The 27,448-nt window shown below is 42.6% G+C and overlaps 1 protein-coding gene across 2 annotated transcripts in view; it reads right to left on the bottom strand.

Annotated features, from left to right (window-relative positions):
• Nucleotides 1-228: 228 nt before the first annotated feature.
• The window catches only part of ELL (elongation factor for RNA polymerase II), an 85,813-nt gene continuing 58,593 nt past the window's right edge, over nucleotides 229-27,448 (bottom strand). For both annotated transcript variants that reach the window (XM_084614668.1, XM_084614669.1), the window contains exons 6-12: nucleotides 24,688-24,812; nucleotides 19,201-19,297; nucleotides 14,584-15,073; nucleotides 10,245-10,311; nucleotides 7,669-7,840; nucleotides 6,399-6,443; nucleotides 229-3,850 (exon numbers count right to left, since the gene is read on the bottom strand). In XM_084614668.1, the coding sequence (XP_084470794.1) occupies nucleotides 3,746-3,850; nucleotides 6,399-6,443; nucleotides 7,669-7,840; nucleotides 10,245-10,311; nucleotides 14,584-15,073; nucleotides 19,201-19,297; nucleotides 24,688-24,812 (1,101 nt within the window). In that variant the 3' untranslated portion in view covers nucleotides 229-3,745. The remainder of the gene's footprint in view (nucleotides 3,851-6,398; nucleotides 6,444-7,668; nucleotides 7,841-10,244; nucleotides 10,312-14,583; nucleotides 15,074-19,200; nucleotides 19,298-24,687; nucleotides 24,813-27,448) is intronic.

Here is a 27,448-nt window from a genome sequence, read left to right as displayed (position 1 = left end):
TCCTGGTAAGTGTCAGACCAGACCCTCTGCCACTGTTTCTCTTTCCTACTGCAGTGATAATGCCTTATGTTTTGTAATACAGAATTGTAGCACAATATTTCAAACATTCTAGTTCATTCTTTTTTGGGGGGGTTAAACCCCATGCCAGCCATTTACCCGCAGAAATAAACTCTGAAAATAAATATACAACCTTGTTATGCTTGTTTTCCAATACAGTGAATTTATTATATGTTGCAAAATCAGCATTCAGCTTTATAGTGTACAAAAAGACACTAGCTCCTTAAGAAAAGATTAGGAAAGCTGAAGAGTATGCTGCCTTTAAATTGTAACGTTTTGGCAAAGTGAAAAGCTCTTTGTAAACTCCAACTCCATGGCTCAATATAGTTTTATCCACAGTACAATATTACAAAGTAAAACACAGTATCAATAAGTTAGATCATACTTAATCATCTAGAACTGGTTTCTATTAACCCAAAAAGCACAAGATTTGCCTAGCTTCATACTCTCTAAAAAGGCAAAAAAAAAAAGGCAAAAAAAAAAAAAAGAAAAAAGGCAGAGTTGACTACGTAACACAGACCAAAAGAAAAGTGAAGCAGAAAGTCATTAAGCTAATTGGGTCTCACAGTTTGGATAGTCATTAAATATTTTTTCAGCTTTATATTCTGATTCTAGAAGTTCCAGAATATACATGTAAATGTACATAATACATCTTTGTATACAACTCTGTTTGCAAAAATATTTTATAGCAGATGTATAAAGACTGAGAGCCATCTCTACTTCCCTCAAAAAAAATCCAAAAAACCCTTTCAAAATATTAAGGATGAGAATGAGAAGTGTTTCCATGGAAGAATTTATTTATCTTGAGTCATAACTGATGCCCTTTACTGCCCGTTTGGAGTTTCACGGTTCCTTGCGTTTTCAAGAGGAAGCATACTTCGTGTTTCTGTTGCTTAAAAACATGTTGGCTGATAATGTAGTTTGGGCTACAGATTAGACCAGCAATCTGAAAGCCACGGACGAAAAAAAACTCTTTCAAGCCCAACCGCTTGTATCGTCTGGTAGAATGTTGCTGTTTGCATCCTGAAGCCACGATGTACCGGGGAGACGCTGCCTTCTGGCAGAAGCTTGACACAGATTTAGTGCTGGATTCCCACAACTGCTGGCTAGCAAAGCTGCCTTCAGCAATACTCCGCTGCTTTTCGTCTATGCATTGTGAATCCTCACAACATGCCCAGAGACCTCTGCTGATAACAGTAAGTAGTACACAAACTGAAAAGGGAGCCCAGTAGCAGGGCAACTTAACCCCTCACATTAAACACAGCTGGAACAAATCAGATCACTGATGCTCTAATAAAATAGATCTTGATGCAACTCACAACTACAGAAAGTCTGTTAGATCAAAGCTGTTTCAGATCTTCTATGTTTTTAGCAGGATTTGAGCTAATACAAGGGAAAATGGACACCCTTTGTTTCTGATATTCCCATGAAACCACCACTTGCTGTTGGGGGAGGGAGGGAACTCATGTGTGTAACCTCAAGAGAACACTCATTTGACAAAAGCTTTTCACTTTAAATCATCCATATTTTTCAGCTTTCCCTATCCACTGGGAGCCCCAATGGGGCATGAGATGTTCTGAAGACAGCTACTTATGTCCATGAAACAAGAATAACCTTCCCCTGCTCTCCTACCCCTTGGAACTTGAGTCTGCTTTGTAGGTAGGGGAAGCGAAGACACCAACATTTTCCTTAAAACTTCAGCTGCTTCTGGACTTCACTCCCACAAACACTGGGTTCTTCCGCCAAGTAATTCTGCAGACCTCTGTGAGCCCGAGCCCTTGGTCGATGTCCCCCTTGCCCTCCCAACTCCTTACTAACCCTTTACTGACTGGTTTGGAAACCACATGAGGCCCTCCTGCTGATCTGCAGAACGTAATTGGCCACTGGCTAGTCATGGATCACAGCTTCAGAACCACCATACCAGAACACGCATAGCAGTATATGCAAACGGCTCCCATTAGCACTAAGTCAGATCCCCATGGGAGCTCACTATGGCAGCATCAGCGATGGCACTGGGGTTGGAGGACAAGGCAGGAAAGAGAAACTGACACTTTAAAACTATCTACACCTTGAGCAAGGGCCTTTTAAGACGACAAATGGTGGGAGGGTTTGGAGTACAAGCCTAGCAGCAGCAGAGTCCAGCTAGAATGGAATTACTTCAGATGGACCCACATTTCCTTGGGCAGGAAAACACAAACCCGACACTAGTCAGAGAAGACCTAGTCCCCCTCCTTATTCCTGATGACCTGGCCCTCTCACGCTCTCAAAGAGGATCACATTCTTCTGATGCAAGGAGGCACTACTGGGGATGAAAGAAAACCTCCGCTGTTTGGAAGATAAAGTGGAAGCGAGTCAAATCACACCAGCTGGCAGGATTAAAGGTAAAAGCCACAGACCTAAAGGGCACCTTTGTGCTTTTTGCAGAGTTCTTCATGCCTTGGCCATGTTCTAAAGTGTTCCCTTCAAGTCCAAACATCCAGAGGGAAGGGCTGGACAAAGCACAACAGTGTAAGTGACCCGCCCTGGACATGCTACCTTGCTTCTCTCCAGCAAGTTCCGGTTCCTGTTCCGAGTGTCTGACTCTCTGCTGCTGCTTCTTTGGAAATGTGCAGAAAAAGAACGCATCCCCCTCTCCCGCCCCACCAAATCCTGATTTATCCCATTCTAAGGGTCATTACAAATAGCAAAATGACTCCTCTGGGTAATTGTCCAAGGAGCATTAGTAATACTGCAGTTATAAGGCAGGGAAGGTTCTGAAACACGTGGCCTAAAAGGGAAAGGGAGGCACAGTTTTAGAAAAGTTGCTTCTTTTTATATATATAGAAAAATATACCAGAGTCTCATTAGCAATTAATAAAACTGGCTGTCTTGGTATAAAACTATAAAAGTCAGAGACAGACAGGTCTCGGCCTTCCTGCCATTGGTATGTGAAGTATAAAGCAGGCTGACGGAATTGTGCATACTGGAGAAGCCATGGCAAAGTTTACGCCGATTGTTTCCAAATGCACGAGCTGGATACGAGATTTCATATACGAACAATCCAAAAGTCTGCATCGGACAAAGCGTTCGGTGCAGGTTCCTGGGCAGTTCCCTCCTGCTGACACAGCCACCTCAAGGAGAGCACAAACAGGAGAGGACGACCAACAGGAACAAAGGACGAGAGCACTGGGAAGTTGAGTATTTCACATGATGCCATGTAGCGCAGACAGCTCGCATATGAACATTGCAGGTGCCAGAGAAGGAGGTAACTTAGCAGCATTCCAGTTCCTCGCCATCTGCAGAGCAGAATATGCAGCACAGCAAGAACTGGGCCAGCGATAACTAAACTTCATTCCAAACGTTCATCCATGAAAACGGCTGATTCTTTACCTTTGGGAGTTTTATTCACTTTAGGCAAGTCTTCCCTTACGTGTCAAAAGCTGGCTTCAAATAAAGCAGATTTTCCTTTTTTTACCTTCCAACATTCAGAGAGGGTAAAACTTGAGAGGACTATGCCAGGCACTGGTTTTGCTACTTGGCTTAGATGCTGGCGTGACAGACGCTGCATCATAATCATCCCCACGTTCTTCCAACCACAAGGACGTCGTGCTTGGCTCAGAAAGGAATTTATTTTTCAGTTGTATAAAGGAAATGGTAACACCCAAGTGAATTTTTTTTGCACTGCCCAGTCCAGATATTAGTGCCAAGACTAAAACTGCTGTTGGTCATACTCTGCTATCAGTTTTTTTATATGAGCCAGTTTGTTGTGGAGGTATTCGCAGCGATTCTTTTCTTGGCTGTAATTAGGGTTTGTCTGCAAGGAAAGGAAGATACAATTACCAAAGTTAATAGTTCTCCAGTTCTATCATAACACAGACCACAGATACAGAGTGGGTCAGACAGCCCCAAAATGCAAACCACATTGATGCTTGTTAACAGTAGGCACTGAAGTTTGGTTCCTTTGCTCGATGGACAGTCACTATTCCCTGAGTCACTAAAGAGCCCAATACTTTTAGCATCCAATTAAGTTTCTTCATCAGGAAGATCTTTCCTCCTCCCTTAAAAAGGCACTTGGATTTGTTGTTGCCAGGTTACAGCAAAGTGTTCTGGTCCTGGATAGTGTGGACCAGTTCTATTCCTCAACCCACCCTCAACCTAAAATTGGAAAGCTGTGCTGAGCAGGATAACTCCAGTAAAAAAAACCAAAACATCCCCTTTAAGTGGGAGACAGCTATAAGTCTCCCTTCCTTCATGAGGCTAGGGTTAGGCAAGAGCAGGTACTGCAATGTGTATTCTAGCAGGTTGTGTGTTGTAGATCTGGGAGGGTACAGGCCAGCAACTTCTACATTTCTCATGAGAGATGCTCTGGAGTGAACTTCCCCACCACTGCGGGATGGAAAGGGAAAGAGGTGCCCATTACTTTTGAGTCACTTTATTATTAAGGCTCTACTTATAAAAAGTTTGATTAGGAGATATTGCAAGAAATGGTTAATTGTTACATATTATAATAGGTTGTTATATTACCATCTACAACACACGTCATAAATGATACGTGCTTATAACATTAAGCCCTTACAAAACTATCAACAGAACCTTATAAATGCAACCAGACTTTGTTTAGATTAAGATGATGTCCCTCCCAACAGTGTAAGAACATAGGCCACAGCGTCTGTTCTGTAACTGGGGACCCCAGCCCCTGAATCAGGGCTGCTAAGTAGGGTATTGCTAGAAGGATAGCCAGATTTTGACTACACTTGAAAAGTTCTAATATGAAACTGCAAGAGACCAAATAACCAAGCTCTGCCAACTTATTGTCTAAGGCAAAGCAGCACAAAACAAAGCCTCCAGAAACCTGTGTTTTGCAGCCTGCAGTTCACCTTACACAGAAGGTATCGACAGACGTATGCATTCATATTCGTCACGTTTTTTAGTAGGGCTGTGTACAAGTTAAAAGCACTGTGTGTGTCACTAAGATCCAACCCATCCGTTCATTAACTTGTTCTGCACCTTCCCTTATCTCCTTCACTGGACACCACAGTCCAAGTGCTAGGGGCTGGGAAGACACCTCCCACGCCGAGGGCAGGACATTCACGTGTCTGGTGTCTGACATGTTCCAGATCCGCCAATGCCAAGTGCTGAGTTGTGCTGTGCAGGGTATTGAATACACCTCGACATGAGTGAGCAGAAGTGAACCACACTGTGGACGAGCACACCGCATTCAGTTACCATACCTGTCCCCATGCTGGGTACAATGTGGTGTGCAGGGCCCCACACTTATGCAGTAGCTAACAAAGGGGGATGCGAGGGGACGTGTAGACAGGCTATCAAGCAAAGGCACAACAGCTTTATCTGCAGCACGCTCAGCCCTGCCCTCCCTCCCTGCCTTGGAGCTGAACCACGGGATCCTTCTAAAAAGGGAAGTGGAGCACAGGGAAAAGTGCCCCAGAAACTCACTTCACAAGCCTACAAACTCCTCAGCAAAGGGAGGGCTTTCACAAACTGACAATCTGATAGAAGAAAAACCACAGTGCTTCCAGGTGCGCCCCATGTCGCTGCTCACTGCCAGGCTCGCTGCCTTCCTGCATTTCAACCTCACGTATCCAGACTAAAAAGAAAAGGAGGACTTGTGGCACCTTAGAGACTAACCAATTTATTTGAGCATAAGCTTTCGTGAGCTACAGCTCACTTCATCGGATGCAGACTGTCTTCTGCAGTTTCCACGGCATGCATCCGATGAAGTGAGCTGCAGCTCACGAAAGCTCATGCTCAAATAAATTGGTGAGTCTCTAAGGTGCCACACGTCCTCCTGCTCTTTTTGCGAATACAGACTAACCCGGCTGCTGCTCTGTATCCAGACTACAGCACCTCGGGGCTGGGACCATGTCTTTAACCATGTCTGAGGCACATAACATACTGCAGGTGCTACACAAAGAACAAACAGGCCAGTATCCTCAGCGGATGATTTTAATAGCCAGTGCATCTGTGTTAGTAGCCGCTGTAAACATAGTTCTATCCTCACGCATTGAGAAATGCCAGGGACACCACAAAACCAGGGGGAACCCAATAACTGTCACTCAGGCAGTGCACCTCAAAGCCTCAGAGGTACCCTTTCACGATCTGAGGCACTAATGCAGCAATGTAACTCATTCGTTCTTTTGCCAGCACTTCATTCAACACAGACGAAGTGTTGACTAACATGTCTCCCTGAAGGGCCCTGCCTCAGCCACTGAGCCCGATCTAACCAGCAGAGGGAGCCCTTTCCTTCCTGACAAATTGCAGCCAGTCATCACACAAACTCAACCCTGTCCCTGGTACGTGGAGAAAGGGATTATTTTAGTTTGTAGCGGAGAGTTTTCACTCACCTTTTTAATTTTACGATATTCCTGTAAAATTTGATCGTGGATAGTCTGAAAAAGAAAGGAAATCAAGTTCTTTGTTTCCATAAAAACAATACAACTGGAACCTACTTTAGCGAATATCACACTTTGATTATTCAAAGTTGAGTCAAGTGAGACACTGACCTCTTTCCCAGAGGGCACTGTTTATCAAACAATCACATGGAAAGAATTACTGTATATTCCGCTCTTCCTCCCCCATTTTCTTGCACCTGGAATTATTTTGATGTGTTTTAGGTCATGTTGGCCCTTTCCAAATTGAAAAGTGGCCAGTTCAGAATTTCCAAAACAGCATACAGGAGACATGCTAACTTAATGGCAAATTTTTTTTTTCAAAAATGTATATTTGTGTTCACATAAAAGAGCTGGATGTTCAATATCAGGAGGGAAAAAGCAGCCACAGTTTAGTGGAGATGTGGCAGCTACAGAGCCTGAAATATGTACAGCCGTCCAACAATTTGTTGATCCAAAACAAGGGCCTGACCCCTTCAACAGTTACTGTATGGTTTACTGAGTGGTTTCATTGGCTTCAATGACTTGCCATGGCAATGGTTATGCTGATAGCGAGTGCTGGAGGGATCGGGGAGGAGGGGAGCTACCAAGGCTACTCTGCAAGTAGCCTAACTTCACTGAGAAGTGTTGAATTATTCTGCTGTCCCCAGAAAAGCAACAGCAAAACAAAGGGTATTTCAAAGGAAGGGAAGGACATTCGAACAGTACAGTCAGTGCTCTGTAAACAGCAGTTTATTATCCTCAGTGAAACTTATTTTCTCAAGCTAATGAATAGTTAAAGCTCTTAAAGTCAGTCTGACAGGTTGAAGATCAAAGCATCAAGAGAAACAGACAACCCCACATTAGCTCACTTTCCATCTTTAATAAGCTTCCATACTGGTGAAATATCATGTTTCTGGCTAGGATGATACACTAATCGCTGCCAGCAGGATTTGGCTGGGGACACCAATGGTCTCAGTGAGGCTGCTCATTGTCAACAAGTACCACAATATGTGTTTCAACTGAAAGAACACAGGGCTGTTCAAACAGCCTGAAAAGCTGTCAGCTGTTCGTACGCTCTGCATCCATCAGTTCTGGGCTGTGTACAGTACATTTAATACAGTGTAACAGTGCCTGATATAAGTCCTCCCAAGACACCCAACAAAAAGACCATGTGAACTACAAACCAAACACAGCTCTTACGAGCGGCACCATTAGGTTTTCAAACAGATATTCCTGCTTATACCTTATATTCTTCAGAGCCCTGCGAAAGCTGCTTCAGCTGGGAATCTAACTGGGTGAAGCGTCGAGTTATTCTCTCTATCCGGGCATGCAAGTCTCTGTACTCATTGTACTCCGCATTGAAGTCATTCTTATAACTCTGACGCTGCTCCAAAGAGGAAATGGATGCATATTTTCTGAAGGGAACAGAGTTTAAATGGCAGTTTAGAACAAATGTCTCTTTCCAAGCAGCAAGGTTACTGCAGTTCAAAGAAGCAGGTCTGGCAGGTGCCTGCCTTCCAGGACAAACAGTGTTATTTGCATTGCAACAGCACCTGGAGCCCTCAGTCAGCATTGGGCCCCCACTGGTGTGGGGACTGCACGAAAACAGAAGACAGCACTTCCCATATTAAAAAAGGGGACCTATCCCCTCTTCACCTTCTGAAAATACCTTGCATGAACTGAACATACTGAGAGTGCCCATGTATATCCAAAGGCCCATCTAGTAGGTCATTTAAAAGCCACTCAGTTTAATCAAATGCAATTAACGTGACTTGCAGCAGGGCACCTCCTAACTAGTCCGATCTAAGGGACTGCTCTCTCTCGCACCTGGTTTACTATAGGTGACACCACCAGTATCACACCTTACTCTTTGCAGCAGCGACAGTGGGGGCGGGAGTGCTGCCAGGCTAACACAGGTCTTAAGCGACTGAAGGAGAACAGAGTGAAGGACTCTGAACTAACCCTCTGTACTAAAGGGAGCCTAATTTATTAAAATGCACCGCTAAAGTGACTGAATTGACACGTATATTGTATGGGGTGTTGTGGTCGCCACATTGGTCCCAGAATGAGACACACACAAGGTGAGCGAGGCAATATTGTGTATGAATCAACTTCTGTCAGTGAGACAAGATTTCAAGCTACACAGAGCTCCTCCTCGGGTCTGGGAAAGGTACTCCGAGTGTCACAGCTACGTACTAGCTTATTAGAGGATATGACTGTTCCCTGCGCTGCAAAGTTGTGGTTTTACTGGGCTACTGACCACCACACTGCACAGGAGAGATGACACAAAGTGATCACTCCATGCCTGAGCTATCAGTCCTCATCCTCAAAGATTTTCAAACCCTGAGCCTGGGAGCTTAACTTCATAACTTTGCTGGACACAGGCTGTGTCCTCACTAGCACTTTTGTTTGCTGCACTCAAACAGTCCTCAATTCCTGCAACAGCAGCTCAAAGAACTCAGCTGTGAACTGCCCTATACAGTCCAGTTGTCTATATACCAGTAAAACCACCATTTTGATTAGAGCATGGGAAACAGTCATACCCACCAATCTGTGACTGGCCATTTTTGCACTGCAAGCAGAATAAAAGGATGCCCTCTCCACCTCCTCATGAAGCACAAGGCTGCATGATCCCTGGGTACCCCAAAATGGATCCAATGGGGCTAGAAGAGGGCTGGCAGCATTACCTAGTCCGATTCAGGGGTATGTACCAGATCTGAGTGACATTTCACAACAGCGGAAAGTGTGGAGTTTTATTTACAAACAGATCTGGCTTTAAGCTGCCAAAAACCTCAAGTAGAAAGGATGTGAGTTACCCATAGCAACAAGTACTGCTTAATGGGAGTCAGGAGGATATGATTAAAAAAAAGTTTAAGGTGAAAAATCTGGCACCATAAGCCAAGGATTACCCTTCCTATGAGGAGTAACTCTGGTATTTTGAGCCTGCTAGTGTGCTGCTTTTCCCCACCTAATTCAAAAATCCATTAACTTCCCTTCTGGAGCCATCACACAACGGTCAAATGTCACTAAAACAAAGGGAGATAGAAACTCATTATCCTCACCCCCCCCACCCAGGATACCAGCAAAAATAAAATTTCATATATTCAGTCAATGACTGGACAAAGGATCTAGAGAGCCATATTTAACACTGATTGAACAAACAGGTTCCTGGCTTAAAAGTGAACTGACTGATACTACAATCATTAGCAAAATTTTGTGAAGACTAAAACATTACAGATAAATACACTTAACAGAAAACATTTTAAAAAGCAGTTTCTCACTTCCCCATCAAACCCAGAGTACAGGGTTTCCCCTTGCAACAAGATGATCTTTCAGATACACCCTAAGAATCCAGAGTACTATTGGAAAGTGATGGACTTCTGTCTAATACTGAGCAAGTTATTTCCTCTCAATGTCTCCATCTATAAAATAGGATATTGTTTACCAACCTCCAAACGGGTTGTGAGGATTAATGTGTTTCAAGGGCTTTGACAATTAGATATTGTTATTTATGGGGTAGGTGTAGCCAACCACTGCAGTGAAAACACCCTTGAACTCTGGGGTGAGGGAGAGGTGAGGGGGGAAGAGAACCTGCTGTAAAACCTAGTTGGAGTTTAAGGCCATACATTTGTGAATTTGGATTCAATACCTGGGTTTCTGGGTTTTTTTAAATAATTTTTACAGAGTTCTAACAGAAATCAGAGTTCTAACATAGAAATGAGAAAATAACAGTGATGGTTAGTTATGTCTTAGTCACTAGTTAGTTTTGATGGATACTTTGGAATTGGACCAAGGTAACGATAAAATGAAGATACTTACAATAAATAATCTGGCATTTCTGAAGTTGACGTTGGTACACTAGAATTATTGCATGTTCCATTTAAACCTGCAAAAAATAAAAACCCACATTTCCATCAACCCTACATCTTACAAAAGGTATGTTAAGTTAAAGTCCAACTTCATACCTCATTTATAAAATGCATTTTCCTTGATACAAGAAGATTTGTGTTTCTAGTTTAAACTGACCAAAGGCAGAGTATCAATATGATGAGATGACTGGAACTGCCAGATTTAGCAAATATTGATCTATTTGCAAATGTGTTGAGCAGCAAAAACATCCCTTAATTTAACTAGTTTATACATATTGCTGCATGTCTCTCAGCAGGGATAACGTACTAATCCCAGCACTGGTGAACTTCAAAACAAATTAATGCAATCCAGATGGGCAGATCAGAAAGTTGAGCAGAGTATAAATTATCTTCCCTTCTATTCTATACTACATGCTTTACTGCTATTCACACTATAGATTCCTGGAGGAAGTTTTACATGTCAGAATGGGATGAAGAGAGATGTTCAACTCTGCATTTAGAGAGATTTACGATTTCATAAAGCAAACTCCTGCTGTTATTCACGCATGTCTATAGACTAGGCCATCCACACACAGAGCACACCAGAAAGCACTCTCTATTCCAGAAAGCTAGGAAAACTGGGAGTTGGGGACAGGTGGAAGTGAACTGGCAAAGGACTCAGGCTAGGTCTACACTACACAGCTTTTAGCAACATGGCTGTGACGCTACAGTGGTGTCGCTAAAAGTCGTGCGGTGTAGCCGCTGGTTGTCAGCTTTCCAGCCAACAAAACTTCCACCCCCCGTGAGCAGCGTTTGCGTTGTTGGCAGGAGAGCACGGCTGCCGACAATGCGCTGTTCACATTGGCACTTATCACAGCAAAACTTCTGTCTTTCAGGTGTGGGGGGGTTAACACCTCTGAAAGACAAAAGTTTTGTTGTTCAATTGCCAGTGTAGACATACCCTAAGAAAAACTTATGGGATTTTTAGGTGAAGAGGATGGCATCAGAACTTGGCAAGCGTAAGTTTTTATAAATAGGTCCAAGGTAGATTTGACTTCAATCTGAGCTGAATACATAACTAACTATTCCTTTTAGCTGACAAATCCGAGGAACTGTCCGACAGTGAGGTGTCAGAGGTGGTTTTGGAACAAATTAATAAATTAAACAGTAATAAGTCACCAGGACCAGATAATATTCACCCAAGAGTTGTGAAGGAACTCAAAAGTGAAATTGCAGAACTATTAGCTATGGTACGTAACCTACCACTTAAATCCGTCTCTGTATCAGGTAAGTGTAGGGTAGCCAATATAACACCTATTTGTAAAGAAGGCTCCAGGCTTACAGGCTGCCAATATGCTTAATTTCAGTACCAGGCAAATTGGTTGAAACTATAGTAAAGAACAGAACGATCAGACATATAGACAAACACAACTTGTTGTGGAAGAGTAAGCACAGCTTTTGTAAAGGGAAATCAGGCCTCACCAATCTATTAGAATTCTCTGAGGGAGTCAACAAGCATGTGGACAAGGGCAATCCAGTTGAAACAATGTACTTGGACTTTCACAATGCCTTTGACAAGGTTCCTCAGCAAAGGCTCTTAAGCAAACCAAGCAGTCATGGGATAAGTTATCCTCTCATGGATCAGTAACTGGTCACTCAAAACTGCCCTCTTCTATTCATTCCTTCTGAAGCATCTGGCCAGCCACTGGCATGCAGTATGGCTACGTTCTTATGACCATTTCCGGGGAGGATACCTCATAAGCAGTGGGAAATTAATTTGAAAGGTGAGTAGTGCGCAATGCCCTGATAGGCCCTACTAGGAAGTCAGTTGTAGTCAGAGGAAGAAGCAAGTTGCAGAGGCAAATGGGGGTGGCTTCAAAGCCATAGAACTGAGGGTGTACTCATCCTATTTTGGAGAAGTACGATGTGCTTCAAAATCTTCCTTCAAAGCAAATGAGTCAGCAAAGCAAGTAGAATCTTGACTATATATTGGTCTTGTAATACAGAAATGAGTTACATAGGAATGGTAGCATATTGCCCAAGCCCCACATTTATAGCATCAGCTAGAACTACTTTGGTGTTTTCATCCTCCCTAAAATTCCTCTGGAGTAGTTACCCCAAAGCTACCTCTGAAGTAATAAATCCCGTCCTAGGATGAGCTGCCCCATACATTCCTATTGGAGGTTGTACCAAGACTTCCCTAAGAAGAAGGAAAGCCTACGAGGAACAAGAAGTGGGCATAAGGACTATCAGCATGAGTACAGCAATCTTGATTTCTGATGGTGAGCGGAGACAGTCCTCCCCACCAAATTACTTACCTACCTGAGTACGAGTTAGGGAAGTGAAGGACTATTTGGGACAAGGGTAAGAAGGAAAGCCGAGAGGAGAGAAAAATAAATCAACAAAGGTTCATTTTGCCCTTGAGTGCCACCTACTGTCTAATTCAAGAGACCCCGATGTGGTCATCTCCAGCTAAAACAGAACTAGTAATAGTCTGCAAGGACAAACTCAACTTCTATACGAGGCACCTGGGAGATGTGGAGGTGAACCTAGCTGGATTTACCCAACCAGTTACAATGCTGAATCCCAGCATCACCTGCTACATTTTGTTTATAGTTACTTCTAATCTCCAATCATTTGGAGCACTGCTAGGAATTGCGGAAAATAAGTTACTTTATAAATGTATAGATGTGATACGTGTGGGACAAGTGAAGAAACACCCAAGCTCAGTTCCCATTAATACAGCAACAAGTCAGAACTGCAAAACTGCTGTTTTACCACTTTTCTGCCTTACTTTCTAATCTGGGATTTTTAAAGTGTCAGTAGCTCACTAAGAAAAGAAAAAGAAAAAGAATTGTAATATTTTGCTACTGAACAAGAAGTGTGTCAGGGAAATAGCATGTATATTCTGCCTGACTTACGCCAAAATCAAGATGACAGTCACACAGACAAGAGCAACAGGAAGAGAAGAAATTCACAGAAAAGTGAGTATTTGGCACATAGTAAATAAGATCAAAATAGTAAAATGAGGTTTGATGTATTAATGGAAAGCATCCCAAAGTACCAAAACCTACCCCATTTATAATGGTCAAAACAGCCTACACAAGAGCAGTTAAAATCACTGGTCAGCAATCAGATCCTGTGTACATGAACTGCTTTGGCTGGTATGGAAAATCACAAGGGTCAATATCTTCTCTATTGAGCTCACCCTATATTGACCTGGACGTTCATTCTTTAAAACAAGTGTGTACCTTTATCAAAAACAATTCATTCTATTTTTTACTTGTATTTGGGCTTTAACAGAATGTATCTCCTATAAAAGATAAACTCTACTCAAAAGAAAGGAATGTATATGCATTCTCATGCATCAAAGGTGGAGACGGATTTAGTGTGGTTAAAAATGGAGATTAGTTAAAAGTAATGGGGTAAAATTAAGGAAAAAGGCTGGATGTAAAGTACAATTTAGTGACAGATCTATGAGCCTTGAACTGCTATTCCCAAAGGCTGCAGCAGGAGCAATATTGCTTGAGACATTATAAATTAGACTTGCCAAGCAGTAGCAAACAGGAAACATGACTGCACAAGCAGGTGAATGGACTAGATTAGCCAACAGAGCTTTTCCCATGTAATTTCTGTGAATCTACGCAGTAAGTCATCTCTGAAACACTGTATTGGGGTTGTTTTTGCCATTCGTCCTTTTTAACACTTGAGATGTTGGTAGCTTTGTTGATCCTTGAGAAAATTAAATCAAGTAAACAAAATACAATAATGAACCTTATTAGCTTGAAAGCTTATACTGTCTGAGTCCGAAGAACAACAGGTATCACGTTAAGTTTATCTACAGCTTCTGTTGTATCCAACATTAAAAGCCTTTGATGTGACTAGATTTTCTATTATGGAGTTAAAATCAACACAGTGACCAACAATATGAAAATGCAGATCCGCTGGGAAACAGAGTGGCAGCTATAAGTAATCAGTGACAAACTGGTATTCAGACCAGAATGACTATCCATGTACTAATACAAGGCTTTTAATTTAATGAGGAGAAACTTGACACAATCAGAAGTAGATTCCAAAACAGTATAAAATAAAAAGTTAAACAGGAAAAACTTGATATACTCTGCACAGAAAGACCATACGTTGATCTAGGTAGAGCTAATGAGTGTTTCGCTAGCAGAGCGTCTCTGGCCTTGGATCTATAGGCAGGATACTTTGGTATGATGGGTTTAGAACAGAAACAATCTATACCAATATTTTCCATGCAGCCATTTGTTCATACAGGCAGGCGAAGTGTTTCAGAATTTACATACCTGTGACACCCTTGGGGGTATTAATTTTTAAGCCACCTTTCTTGATTAGTTCACAGTCCTGCTTCTCCTCTTTGCATTTTTCTTCACTTTTCTCTTTTCTCTCTTTTTCTTTGTGCTTTTTGGATTTTTTCTTTGTTTTCACATACAGTGAGCTACAGTTGTGTTTGCTTGTTTGGGGACAGTCTGTTGACAAAGGATTAGTCAATTTGTCAGTTGCCTCTGGGTTCTCACAGTCTCTGCCATTGTGACTTAGGTCACTGCTGACATCGGAAAGGGGGTCATGAGGCCTTGGAAGCTCCAGAACTGGTAAGTGAGAGCCGGAGCTGACAGAATCGGCCACAGCCGACTGCACCACAGGAGCAGGTGCATCTTTTCCGTTCGAGGAGTTCAGTTTCCCATTGAAAGTGGGCTGAGTTCTATGGGCCAAGTGAGATATCCTAGGCTTTTTGTTGGCTAGTGGATCAATGAATTCCAGAGGCTGGGATCGTTTCTGAGGACAAAGAAAAACATTCTTTTAAAAGACTAATAAGACAGTGATTTCAAACGAGTCATTTGCTTTAAATACTCTGCTTCACCAGTAGGTGGCACTGCTGTATCAATAAGCAAACAAAAGTCACTAAAAAATAAATGCAATAAAATAAAGTACTTTGACCAGCGGCCCAATGCAGAAAAGGTTTTGTTCAACAAACTTTCTTGTTCTGTATATGGTGGGGGGAGGGAAACAGATGCAGTCATATTATAACTTTCCATTCCATTAGTATCTCAGGAGGATACTAAACAGTAGCTACTAAAGTTAGACATTTCTAATATCAGCAGGTCCAGATAACTTGCATCCAAGAGTTTTCAAAGAGCTGGCTACACCATTAAAGTTGATTTTCAATAAGCACTGGAACCCTGGAGAAGTTCCAGAAACCTAGAAGAAAGCTAATGTTGTGGCAATATTTAAAAAGGGTAAAGAGGATGACCCAGGTAATCTTAGGCCTGTCGGTAACATATAGGACTCAATTAAAGAATAAAAGGAGGGTAATTAACGCAGTCAATATGGGTTAATGGAAAATAGTTCCTATGTAATGCAATATCTTTCTGATGAAATTACAAATTTGGTTGATAAAGGTGATAGTGTTGATGAGACTTCTGTAAGGTGTTTGAATTGGAACTGCATGACATTTTGATTAATAACCACAACAATATAAAATTAATGCAACACACATTAAGTGGATTAAAAGATGGCTAACAGATGGGTCTCAAAATGTAACTGTAAACCAGGAATCTTCTAGCAGCTGTGTCTTAGTGGGTTACCACAAGGATCAGTTCTTGGCTTGATGCTATTTAACATTTTTATTAATGACCTGGAAGAAAACATAAGATCACTGAAAGTTTACAGATGACAAAAAACGGGGTGGTGGGGATGGTCACTGAAACAAAGTGATATGGATTGCTCGGTAACCTGGGTGCAAGCAAACAATATGCTTTTTAACACAGCTAAATGTAAATGTATGCATCTAGGAACAAAGAATATAGGCCATAGTTACACAATGGGGGAACTCTATCCTGGGAAGCAATGACTGAAAAAGAGTTAGGGGTCATTGTGGATAATTGGCTGAACATGAGCTCCCGGTGAGGTGCTGTGGCCAAAAGGGCTAATGCTATCCTTGGATGCATAAATAGGGGAATCTTGAGTAGGAACCGACACTGCTGGAATCCTGTGTCCAGTTCTGGTGGCCACAATCCAAGAAGGATGTAGATGAATTGGAGAGAGCTCAGAGAACAGTCACGAGAATGATTACAGGATTAGAAAACACACCTTGTGATAGACATAAGGAGCTCAATCTATTTAACTTAACACAAAAGTTAAGGGATGACTTGATTACAGTCTACAAGTCACTGCATGCAGAACAAATATTTAATATTGGGCTCCTCAATCTAGCAAAGACAGGTCTGACATGATCCAGTGGCTGGAAGTTGAAGCGAGAGAAATTCAGACTGGAAATAAGGCACACATTTTTTTTTATTTTATTTTATTTTTTTAACAGTGAGAGTAATTAACCACTGGAACAATTTACCCAGGGGATGCTCCATCACTGGCAATGTTTAAATCAAGATTGGAGGTTTCTTTAAAAGATCTGCTCTTGGAATTATTTTGGAGCAGGTCTCTGGCCTGTGTTATCCAGGAGGTCAGACAAGATGATCACAATGGAACCTTCTAGCCTTAGAACCTATGAATCCAATGCAAATCCACCAAGTTGTCTCACCGGAGACCCCAGATAGGACGCAAGTATAAACTGCCAGGCCTCAATCCAATACAGGAGAAACCTAATTCTGCTACCCAAGCAGCTAATTCTCTCAGAGACCCTAACAGTAACTGCACAGCCAGACAAAAAGGAGCGCAAGTGCCAAACAGGACTAGAAGGCCCTTGTGCGGAGAGGCTGTATGGGTAAGTGGACAGAGAAAGCTGTAAGAGGTCAGGTTCTAAAAAGTAATTACTGGTACTACTCTGCTCTCTTCGTCTCCTGTAGAAGCCCAAAACCCAATCCCTGTCAGTCTCTTTCTAACTTTTTTGTTTCAAATTTCACGCAGTGGAAGCAAAGCTACCCCTATGCAAGGGGTAATGGAAGAACACTGACAAAGCAGAGGGCTGCAATCTCTTTTGTCTGGAGAGCTTTTTGAATAAGTATTTGCCAAAGATGCTGCTTTTGCAAAACACCTACACAGGATAATGGCAAAGGAGGAAGCATATTCAATGGTCAGAGCTCCAAGAGTCAGGATTTCTTGACACTACTCCAGACTGATACTGACTTACTCTGTGGCCTTTGGTTAGTTACTTGAACTTTGTGCCTCAGTCTCTTCCCCTATAAAATAGGAATAATGTCCTTTCCCACCTCACAGGGATTCAAGGCTGAATGTTTGTAAAGAGCTGTGAGTTCACAGCACAAAAGATGCTAGAGAAATGCTGAAACTCACCATATGTAGAGAGGGATGATCTTAACCACTACTGACATATGGAAAACTCCTGGCAGGCTGGAAGTGAAGAGAAGGCAGGAATTTTCCACTTGCCTTTTCAGACCTATGGGGATAGAGTTCTGAAGATAATGCTTTGAGAAAATACTTTTCAGTGATAAATCCACTGCTGATGGATGAGGGTAACTAACCACATCTGCATCTTAAATCAGATGGTTCTTGGGGGTTACAGGTTAGCTGAGGAGGAGTTACACTGTGAAAGAACCTTTCTTCAGTCAATGTACAAAAAGCTTAGCTTGGAGCCAGAAGCTATGGCTGCCAGCCCTAATCCAGTTTCAGAGGCAGCCAAATTATCTTGGATAGCCTTCAGTACCACAGCATACATTTGCCTTGCTGAAAAAGGCTGCACAGAGTCTGAGGCAGGATTATTTAGCACCCACTGGAATACTGAGGATAGTTTTGACTGTGTTTCTTTTGGATATTTAATGATTGTCCTTACTCACTCAGACAGGATTGTTGTGTTTGCAAGGGGAATTTTTGTTCCCTCAAAGCGCATTTGGAATCTCAGCTCCTTTGATGGAAATCATCCGATTAGCTTTCTTCTTCCAGTTAATTCCCTGCGTTTGCCAACTCAAGAAGGCCCAAGAATGCTTGGTGACAGGAAGTCCTGCTTTCCAGACTAGTTACAATCAGGAGGGATGTGGAGAGGAAATGCACTCTGCCAAGGGTTTATGGGGCAACCACATCACTTCCTCAATGCCTCCTGGTGGCTTTTCAATACTGTTACTTCCTCTTTGCTACAAGGTGCAGGGCTGTGCAGATAGAGGGAGCGATGCAGAAGACTACAAGCAACCCCCAATAAGTGTGCCCCACGCATTCTGGTGCCTGCAGATCCTGACAGATGAAAACAAACCAAATAAAGAATGGCCAATTTTTACTCACCTTAAACTAAGGCCAGTATTATTGCTAACACCACCACCTTGATTTTCTTGGATGAAACATACTAGATAAATACTCAGATTTTAGAAAAAGTTCTGCTTGAGAATGAGGTGTACAGCAAGCACAGTGAAAGTCCCAGAGTGCGCTGCAGCAGTCTCCACATGGGATGTTACTGAGCAGCAAGCTGGTGCACTATAGAGTCACACCTTGACTTGCCACGTAGTACCCTGCATGTAGACAAGCTCTTAGTTATGCTTGGGAGCTGGTTGTTACTGGCTGGCTCTAAATTATTGGTAATGGGTCAAATTTTCAAAAAAGTGTTTAAGTTCCAGAGGAGCAGAAGTGCCACAGGATTTCAATAGTTTAAAGAGTAAAATTTTCCAAAGCATTTAAGAGGTGAGGTTAAGCAAACTTAGACTGCTAAACCCCACACAGACAGCACGGCATCGCATCTTGGGAGGGGAAATGGATTCATGTGGCACTCACAATAATGCTCTACCTTTGTGCAAAGTTTTATAATCGGTTCATCTTCACCACCCTTGTGCAGTAACTATGTCCAGTTTTACAGATGGGCAAGCAGAGGTTAAACCACCTCCCCAAGGCCTGACACTGAGCCAGTCGTTGGGTTTAGACTGTGGTGGCTCCAGACTCTGAGCCCTGTGCTAACCACCGGACACCAAGCTACCCCACATACTAGCCCCAGCAGTTCACCCACCTACCTGAGGAGGGGAAGCGGAGTTCACATTGTCTTTTGGCGGACTCAAGGAAGGAGCGTCTCCCACAAAACTGCTAGTATTCTGGGGCTGACAGAGCTTCCTGAAAAACAGAATGTATGGTGGTTCAGACCCTGTACCTGAGGGACCCAAAAACCCATCAGGTGGCATTGAAGACTTTCCTTTAGCATGAGAGGATCATCTGGAAGTTATTCAGTAAATCTGCACCCATAGTAAAGCTAATGTTTGATATTCCCATGCAATTGGCCTGGAGGTCTAGCGGCAAAAGTAGTTGCAAGCTCTAAGGGCCAGTGGGGACTTTAACATTCCAACGCCGACAAATTTCATAAGCAGCAATAGGTGGTGTGGGAGAAAGCCCTCCTTACCTCAGGCACAGCGACTACACTGCCCCCAGAAAGGGGCAAGGGTGATTCCCAGAAGAGTCAAACCTCTTCGAAAGGAAACAAAGTTCGAGACGTACAAAACTTTGCCCAGTAAAACACTGAGGGCATCAAAATATTGACAGAATCTCCCTCTTTCCCCACCATCTGCGCATTCATCACGAGTAGAACAGGCCCATGCAGTGCTTCCAAGGGTTGAGTCAACAGAGCAGTGAGAACCCCTGCCTGAGAGGCTGGGGTCAGCATTGTCTGATGGGGAGGTAGCTTATTTTTTTTACACCCTTACCCTTCGGCCTGTTTTCCCTGATACCTAACCCTAAATATTGCTACTGTAGAAATTCATTCTACTCTAACAAAATTATTCTTGAGGCATGTCAGATAAAACATTTATATTAAAACTAAAAAGCCAAGTGACTGTACTGGATGGCTTCAGTGTGTTCTAGCCCATGCCTGACGGATGCCCTTTAGTAATCAGAATTCATTTAGATTCTCACTGACTTTTCAGTCTCGTAGGGTTATGGTCTTACAAAAAAAATAAATCAATGCAGAGACATTCTTACCGGGTCCCTGCTTTGAAGGTAAGTTCAAATGTTAAATGGAGTAAATCTCTCTCCATTAGGAGAACATTTTAGTCCACAGAGGGTGGGACAATTATCCCTTAAAAGTGAGCCACTGGGGTGTTTAAAGGGGAGAAGTGGAATCTGTGACAAGAGCCTCATTGGTCTGTTATGCATTAGGCAAATTTAAGGCTCCATAATAAATACTCTTTAAACTTGCACCTCCCAGATGATTGCTCCAAGTGCTGCACTTACAGTATTGTCTCAGATAAAATGATAACCTCTTCCATCAAAACAAGATACAGTTCATTTTCATTGCTAAATCCATCCACCTTCTTTTAAGTATCAATCTAATTTTTCTATGCAGTTCCATAGCGCCCAGAGCAAGTTTCAGAGAACATTAACTTTGCCCTGAGACTTTTCCAGCATGATCCAGAGAACCCATGTCTTAAATCACTCAGGAAATAAATGCCTTCTACTGAATCAGGTTGCATCCGTAAAGAAGTTAACTCTGAAGAGGATTTAGAAAAATAAAAAGGTTTCACTGTAGCAGTTCTACAACCCACATAGATCTTGGTTACTTAACATGGGTAAATTCTACCAGAGGAACTTGTTTCTTTCTCTAACCTGAAGCTCTGATTATACTTCAGCAGCTAATTTCCATGTTTAAATCCACATTCTCTTAATTAAGAGATTTAAACTAAATGAAGTGACAAAATAAACCAAACCACCATGCCTCAATGACAGGTTTTAGAGTAGCAGCCGTGTTAATCTGTATTCGCAAAAAGAACAGGAGGACTTGTGGCACCTTAGAGACTAACCAATTTATTGGAGCAGAAGCTTTTGTGAGCTACAGCTCACTTCATCGGATGCATTCAGTGGAAAAAATACCTCAGTGGTAACGGTCACCTCAAGAAACATGTTTGAGTGGATAGTTATTTATTTGTATGCCTATGAAGGGAACTAGTGGCAATGCACAGAGATTACAATTAACTAACTTTAAGTCAGTTTCTCATTGACTAGCCTCAAGTGGGGGGAGAGATAGCTCAGGAGTTTGCACATTGGCTTGCTAAACCCAGGGTTGAGAGTTCAATCCTTGAGGGGGCCATTTAGGGATCTGGGGCAAAAACTGGGGATTGGTCCTGCTTTGAGCAGGGGGTTGGACTAGATACCCGCTGAGGTCCCTTCCCACCCTGAGATTCTAGGACTCTATGAAGTACGACAACTGGGCCTCCTAAACTAGTCAACAAAAGCAATCCCAGGCCACCTCTCTTTACAGGCCACCTCTCTTTACTGAAGTGAAAGGTGTCCAAAAGGGATAAAGCCACTGAATCCAATGAAGTTTAAGTTGCTAACACCCAGGCCTGGTCTACGGGTAAAACTTAGGCTGAAATAGTTACACGCTCGGGGCCAGGGGTGTGATGAATTCGCACCGTAGCTGTGCCAGCCTAACCCGGTGTAGGCACAGTTAGGTGGGCAGAAGAACGCTTCCAATTGACCTAGCTACCATTGCTTGGGGATGTGGCGTTCCTATAGTGACAGACGGACCCCTTCCATTGCTGTAGCCTGCATCTAGACTACTGCTTACTGCAGCACAGCGGTCCTGCCATTGCTATGCCGCGCTAGTGCCCAGAGCGGAGACATGGTCTCCAAAGACTAAGCTACAACACAGTGGGAAGGCTGGAAAAAGGAAGCAACACTGGAAAAGGCGAATGAATCCAACATTAATCTGGTTAAAAACAGTTTAAAAATGTCTAAAGCTGGGTTATTAAAGCAACTCCTAATCCATCCCAAGCGTTTAGCTCCTTGTTTTTATGCTCACTAGAGTGCCGTCAAAGGATATTTAACAATTGGACAGAACTAAGCAGCAACTGAGGCTACCATGTAAAGCCCTGCATCTGGTGTCTGGGCTCTCTGAGAGTGTTTTTCTACCAGCTTCAACTCTACATGGTTTTTCCATTTTGTAGTCTCATTACCTGCATTGGCTGAGCGGGTCTTTGTTTGTACAGTTGAATACATCCTTTCCAGGGTCTATTTTTAGCTCTCTGCATAACTGACTGCCACAATTCGAGAAAAGCAGTAAACACTTCTCTGCTAGGAAGAATCAACCTTTTTTTTTTTTAAAGCCATACAGACTCTAAGGATAATTGTAATTTTCCATTTAACTATAATTCAGCATGAAGGATGTTTAAATTGGTTACAACACACCAGTTTGAGTATTCCTAAGTATGCCAAAGAGCATTCAGTGTTACAGATTTTGTTGGTTTAAAAAGTCCCATCTTCAGGCCAACTGTGCTTTCAAACCATGGAAACGGTTCAAACCAAAAAGCTGTATTTTATATTAACCAAAAATCACAACAGAAATAAGCCTCAAAACAAGTCCAAATCAAGCCTCTACCTGCACAACAAACAGTACAGACTGGGGAAAACGTGCAGAAACCAGAAGTGGGACTATAAACCTGTAGAAGAGAGATCTGCAGGGCTTGCTGTAATTTAAGGAGTATAGCTGCAAAGTACAGGTAGGATGAGAATCTCTCTGTGTACTCCCAGATGGAGGGAGACTTTCAATCCTAGGGACAAGTACCTGATGAAGTGGACAGATTCTAACAGTCTGCTTACTGCCCTCCTGCAGCAATAAACAAGTTTTCACTCTTTCTGCCTGCCAAAGAGAGGTTCTAATCCCACAGGCTTTGATGAGGCAAAACTCAAAGGCTTGAAAAAACAGCTAGAAACAGAGAAGCCATCCTAGCTGCCTCTATGAGGGGCTGCTAGTAAATAGGGATATGTACAAGGTAAGAGGCTTCTGTCCAGATGGACTCCTGGGCAGTGAAGGCTAGGTAAATGGGCAGAGGGGTGATGGCTGCCATACGCAGAGCTACATTGCCTTGTTTGCTTTAATCTCCATCCACATGAGGTTTAACATGATTGATCCTAAGTCACAGTTAACCCTGGGGTGACCCTAGGTTACCTGGCACAAACTTGTAGCAGAGCAGACACACAATTGAGAGACTTGTGTTTGGACATAAAGTGTGTTAAATTGTGCTAGATGGAACAATCTATGTTAAACATGACCAAAACCTGCTCACACAGATACAGCTCAAGAGAATTAAAATAGAAGTTGCCATAAAAAGACAGAGCCACTAACGGCAGGGGAACATCCAGAAGAGCAGGGAAAGCAGTAGCCAAGAAGCATGCCAAGGGCAGAAGGGGGAAGTCACATCATTGGATAACCTGTCCTCAGGAGAAGGGACTAACAGAAGTCTGTGCACAGAGGACAACAAGGCAACAAAGTGACATGTAAGGGGAGAGGCAGAGAAGGAGAGGGGAGATTAAATGAAGAGCCAGATTTGATGGAGAACCACCTGCCCTCACTAACTAAATTCTGTTAGAGTTCTAAACAATCATTAACTTCCCATCTAAGGAATGGCCTTTTCTTTCCTCCCATATTTTTCCGTGGCTTGTGTCTCCATTGGTTAAGAACACAGTGACATGCACCTTGTGAAATTCCTAAGTTTAATAGAGGGACTGCTGTGGCAGAGCTCCAACTGTGTCCCATAGGTGCCGCACTTCCAGGAAGATTATGCTTGCCTCAGAGGCTCACTGCGACCCTCCATGGAACCCTTCTCTCTCTAGGGCCAGGATACAGTCTACTGAGCCCTTTTCATCATAAGCCAGCAAGGAGGTTGGTGAGAGAACTCCCACAGTCTCTGTTGCTCCTATGGGCTTATTCAAGAACAGTTTAGCCTCCTGTCCTGACAGGGGCTTATATTCCCCTCCCAGGAGGTGTTTCTGTAGTACCGGGTGGGGGGGAACCCGGACCCACCCTCTACTCACCAGATTCCAGCCCAGGGACCCTAACGGCAGCAGCTGTTGGCAGCCAACCTTTCACTGCCAGAGTTGCTACAGTTCCCTGGGCCACTTCCCCACAGCTCTCCCGCTTCTCTCTCTCAACACCTTCTTCACCCTTACCTTAGGGCTCCCTTTCCAGTGGCTTGAGAGTGTCTTCATTATCCAGCCCTTCAGCCACACTTCCTCTCCTCTGGCTCCCCTCAGCCTGACCAGAGTGAGCCCTTTTACAGTATCAGAGATGTCTTAGAGTCAGGTGTTCTCATTAGCCTAACAGCTTCAACTGACTCTTTGCAGGCTAACTGGAGTCAGGTGTCCACTCTAGCCTGGAGCAGCCCCTGCTCTGGTCAGTCAGGGAACAGAAAACTGCTTCTCCAGCAGCCAGTATGTCTACCTTCTACTACTCTGCTGTACCCAACTGGCCTGGGTCTATCACACTGCATACAGTTTTGATGCACATTCCTGAGCACATTCACCAGCCAAATTTAGCAGCAGACTAAATAGGCTGCATGTTAGAATCAAATACGACTCTATGGACCAGATCTTCTGCCTGATGTAGTTCTATTGACTTCACTGAGCTACCCTGATTTACACCAGCTGATCTGGCTCGCTATTTATAGGCCCAGGTTAGTAGATTAGTAAGAGATCCAGCTAGCAGATGACATCACAAAAAAGTGTGGAACAATTACCGAACAAGTATCCTCTTCAGTAACTGCTGATCTCCTTCCGAGTAGCCAGGCCAATCTTTCTGTACATCTTTGTACATACCATCTTTCAATGTAAAAGTGCTGTCCTTGGCACTCAGATTTGCCACCTGAAATAGAAAAGTAATTTGTGAAAAGCCATTAGAGTCTGGCTTTCACAAATTTTTATAAAAAAATTCAAAAAATCTGGATGAAAAGCTGCAACAGATTTAGTGAACCGGTTATAGTCACAGGTGTCAATAAGCACCAGGATTAATATTTGCTTCCAATTTATTTATCCAACTGTGTCTTCTCTTTTGTGTACAGTGGCAGCACAATATTACTAGCACCTAGGAGCCCCAGCAAATGTTAATTTATTACGTACATATCAAATTATACTGAGATGCAAGTATCAAAAATTAAGGAGACTACAAATGGCCATTCAATACGGACACAAAATAATCTGGGGCTGCTCCAACATGAGTTAAGGGAAACATCTGGAAATAGGCAGACAATTTATCAAGGCTGTCCAACACCTAAGATGAAGCTGCATATCAACGGATATACAAACTGTTATGGTGACAGCTTTGTTCACAGCTGCCTGTAGACAAAGTTTCCCACTGTAGAGAGGAGTAATCAAAAATAGAAAAGATGTAATAGTCTGGAAGGGCAGGAGAAAGAATGCTTCCCTAGATACTTCAGGGTCCGCACAATGTGGTTTTATGGCATACACTTCTAGTTAAAGTGACCTGCTTAGTTTCATGGGAAAAGAAGAAGTGGTTATGTTGACAGCTACTACGAGGAGAGAAAGCAAAACCTACCATTAATAACTTGTACTCCAGAGCTCAACAAAATAATCACCTCACCCAATAATCATATTCTGTAATTAATATAGCACATGACCTTGGGAAGCTTTTTGCATTTTGACAGAACCTACCACAGAGATTTCCTATACACAGAGACCATTCAAGGCCTAATGGGGAACTCTGTTGGAGCCAACAGAAACATGTCAGCATGGAAACAACTTAGGTTTCCCCACTGTAATTCATCTTTCAACAGTTAGATGGAAATTTTAACTCTCAGCTGCAATTACCTTCTCATCTGAAAAATGCAAGGTTCATACACATTTATTAGTGACTCTTACACATCCAGGGATCATGCCTTTGTAAATACTCTAAATGTCTCTACAGCCTGTCAAAGGCCTGCAAAGCACCTTCCGAAGCAACAGTCAAGGATCACAGTTCACTTATGGGATGAAGTACTAAGCTTACTTTTACAGAAAGAGAAACTGAGGTACAGATGTTAAGTACTTGTGCAATGTCATGTTTACAAATAGGCAAAGAGAGGAAGGAAGTTTCGAATTCCATAGGTTCTTAGTTCCCTGCTCTAAAATAGGCTGCACTTTAAATTTGGATATGTTCAAAACTATCAGTTTGAGATAAAACATGTTTTCTAGGGTTTACCTAGTTCTGTAGAAGCAGTTACATTTTAGTTTGTCTTTATGGATTGTAAATCTTGACAGCACACTGAATGAAATGCGCTATTAGATTATCCTCACAAAACGATAAATTATCCCCATAAAAAACAAAGTGAAGGAGCAGAAAACATGACAGCTAACAAGAAACACTATGTGACAATCTCATGTACAAAGTTCTAGTCAAGGACCAAACACTGCATGTTTTGCAGATGAGAGATAAACATACAATCGTCAGTTTATATGACAAATACTTCGTTTTTCTTTTCAGTTTTATCAATGTTCCAAAATCCTGAGCCAACCAAAAGATGAATTACAATGTATGTTACATTTAAAATCCCATGGTAATGTCCGATATGGAGAAAAAAAAGGGAAACAAAAAGCCAGTTTCTGCTTCAGAAACTCCCCAAAAATATCTTCTACCAATACCCAGATCATTTCCCCCTGCCGCACCAACAGTGTGCCAGGTACTGTACAGACAGGCCCTGCTCAGAAGGTCTTACAATCTACTCAGAAAAAGTTCTCAGGATTTTTTTAAATTGCTTTCCACATCAGCAAGTCCTGGGAACACCACAGCTCCTGAGACCTGCACGCTCCATTCCCCCAGTAGTACCTTTTGAGAAATTACACTGTACACTTAATACTACCACAGTCCTGTGTAGTTAAAACAGCATAATGAATGGACTCCCAGACACGTTTGGGGAAGAAGTTAACACAGCCTGTGTTCTGTACTTATCTGTTTGCTTGAGGATGGGAGCACCACCGCTGCTGAGAGGTAATACATTTACAAGGGATACATTTCCAGCCAACCCAGAGTTATCCCTAATCATGTTGATAGTGTTGTGACTACTAGACATAGCAGCAACCTGCTAGAGGTTTGTGACTATATTAGTAAAAGATTACAGCAGAGACTGTTCACTGAAGTTACGCAACATTAAGACATTCAGGAGGTTAAAAAACTCGGAACGGTACTGAACATTGAGGCAGTAGTTCTAGTGGATTAAAATCCAGATTGAGAACCAGTAATGCCAGAGTTACAATCCGAATTTGACTAGTAACTCGTATGCCCTTGGGCAAGCGATTTCACCTGTCTCAATCTCACCAGCTACAGATGGTGGTTAACAATTCCAATACCTAAAAGACAGGGATGTTGTGAGGTTTAATTAATTGTTGGTAATGTGCTCTGAAAAGGTAAATACTATAAAAGCAATAAAGATAATTATTACAAATAGCACATTCAGCTAGCACAAATAAAATTGGAGTATTCAGGCTGGTATTACTGAATTGGTACAA

Source organism: Lepidochelys olivacea (assembly GCF_965140295.1).
Source record: "Lepidochelys olivacea isolate rLepOli2 genome assembly, chromosome: 25".
Classification (NCBI taxonomy): domain Eukaryota; kingdom Metazoa; phylum Chordata; order Testudines; family Cheloniidae; genus Lepidochelys; species Lepidochelys olivacea.
This window is presented reverse-complemented; position numbering and strand designations above follow the sequence as displayed.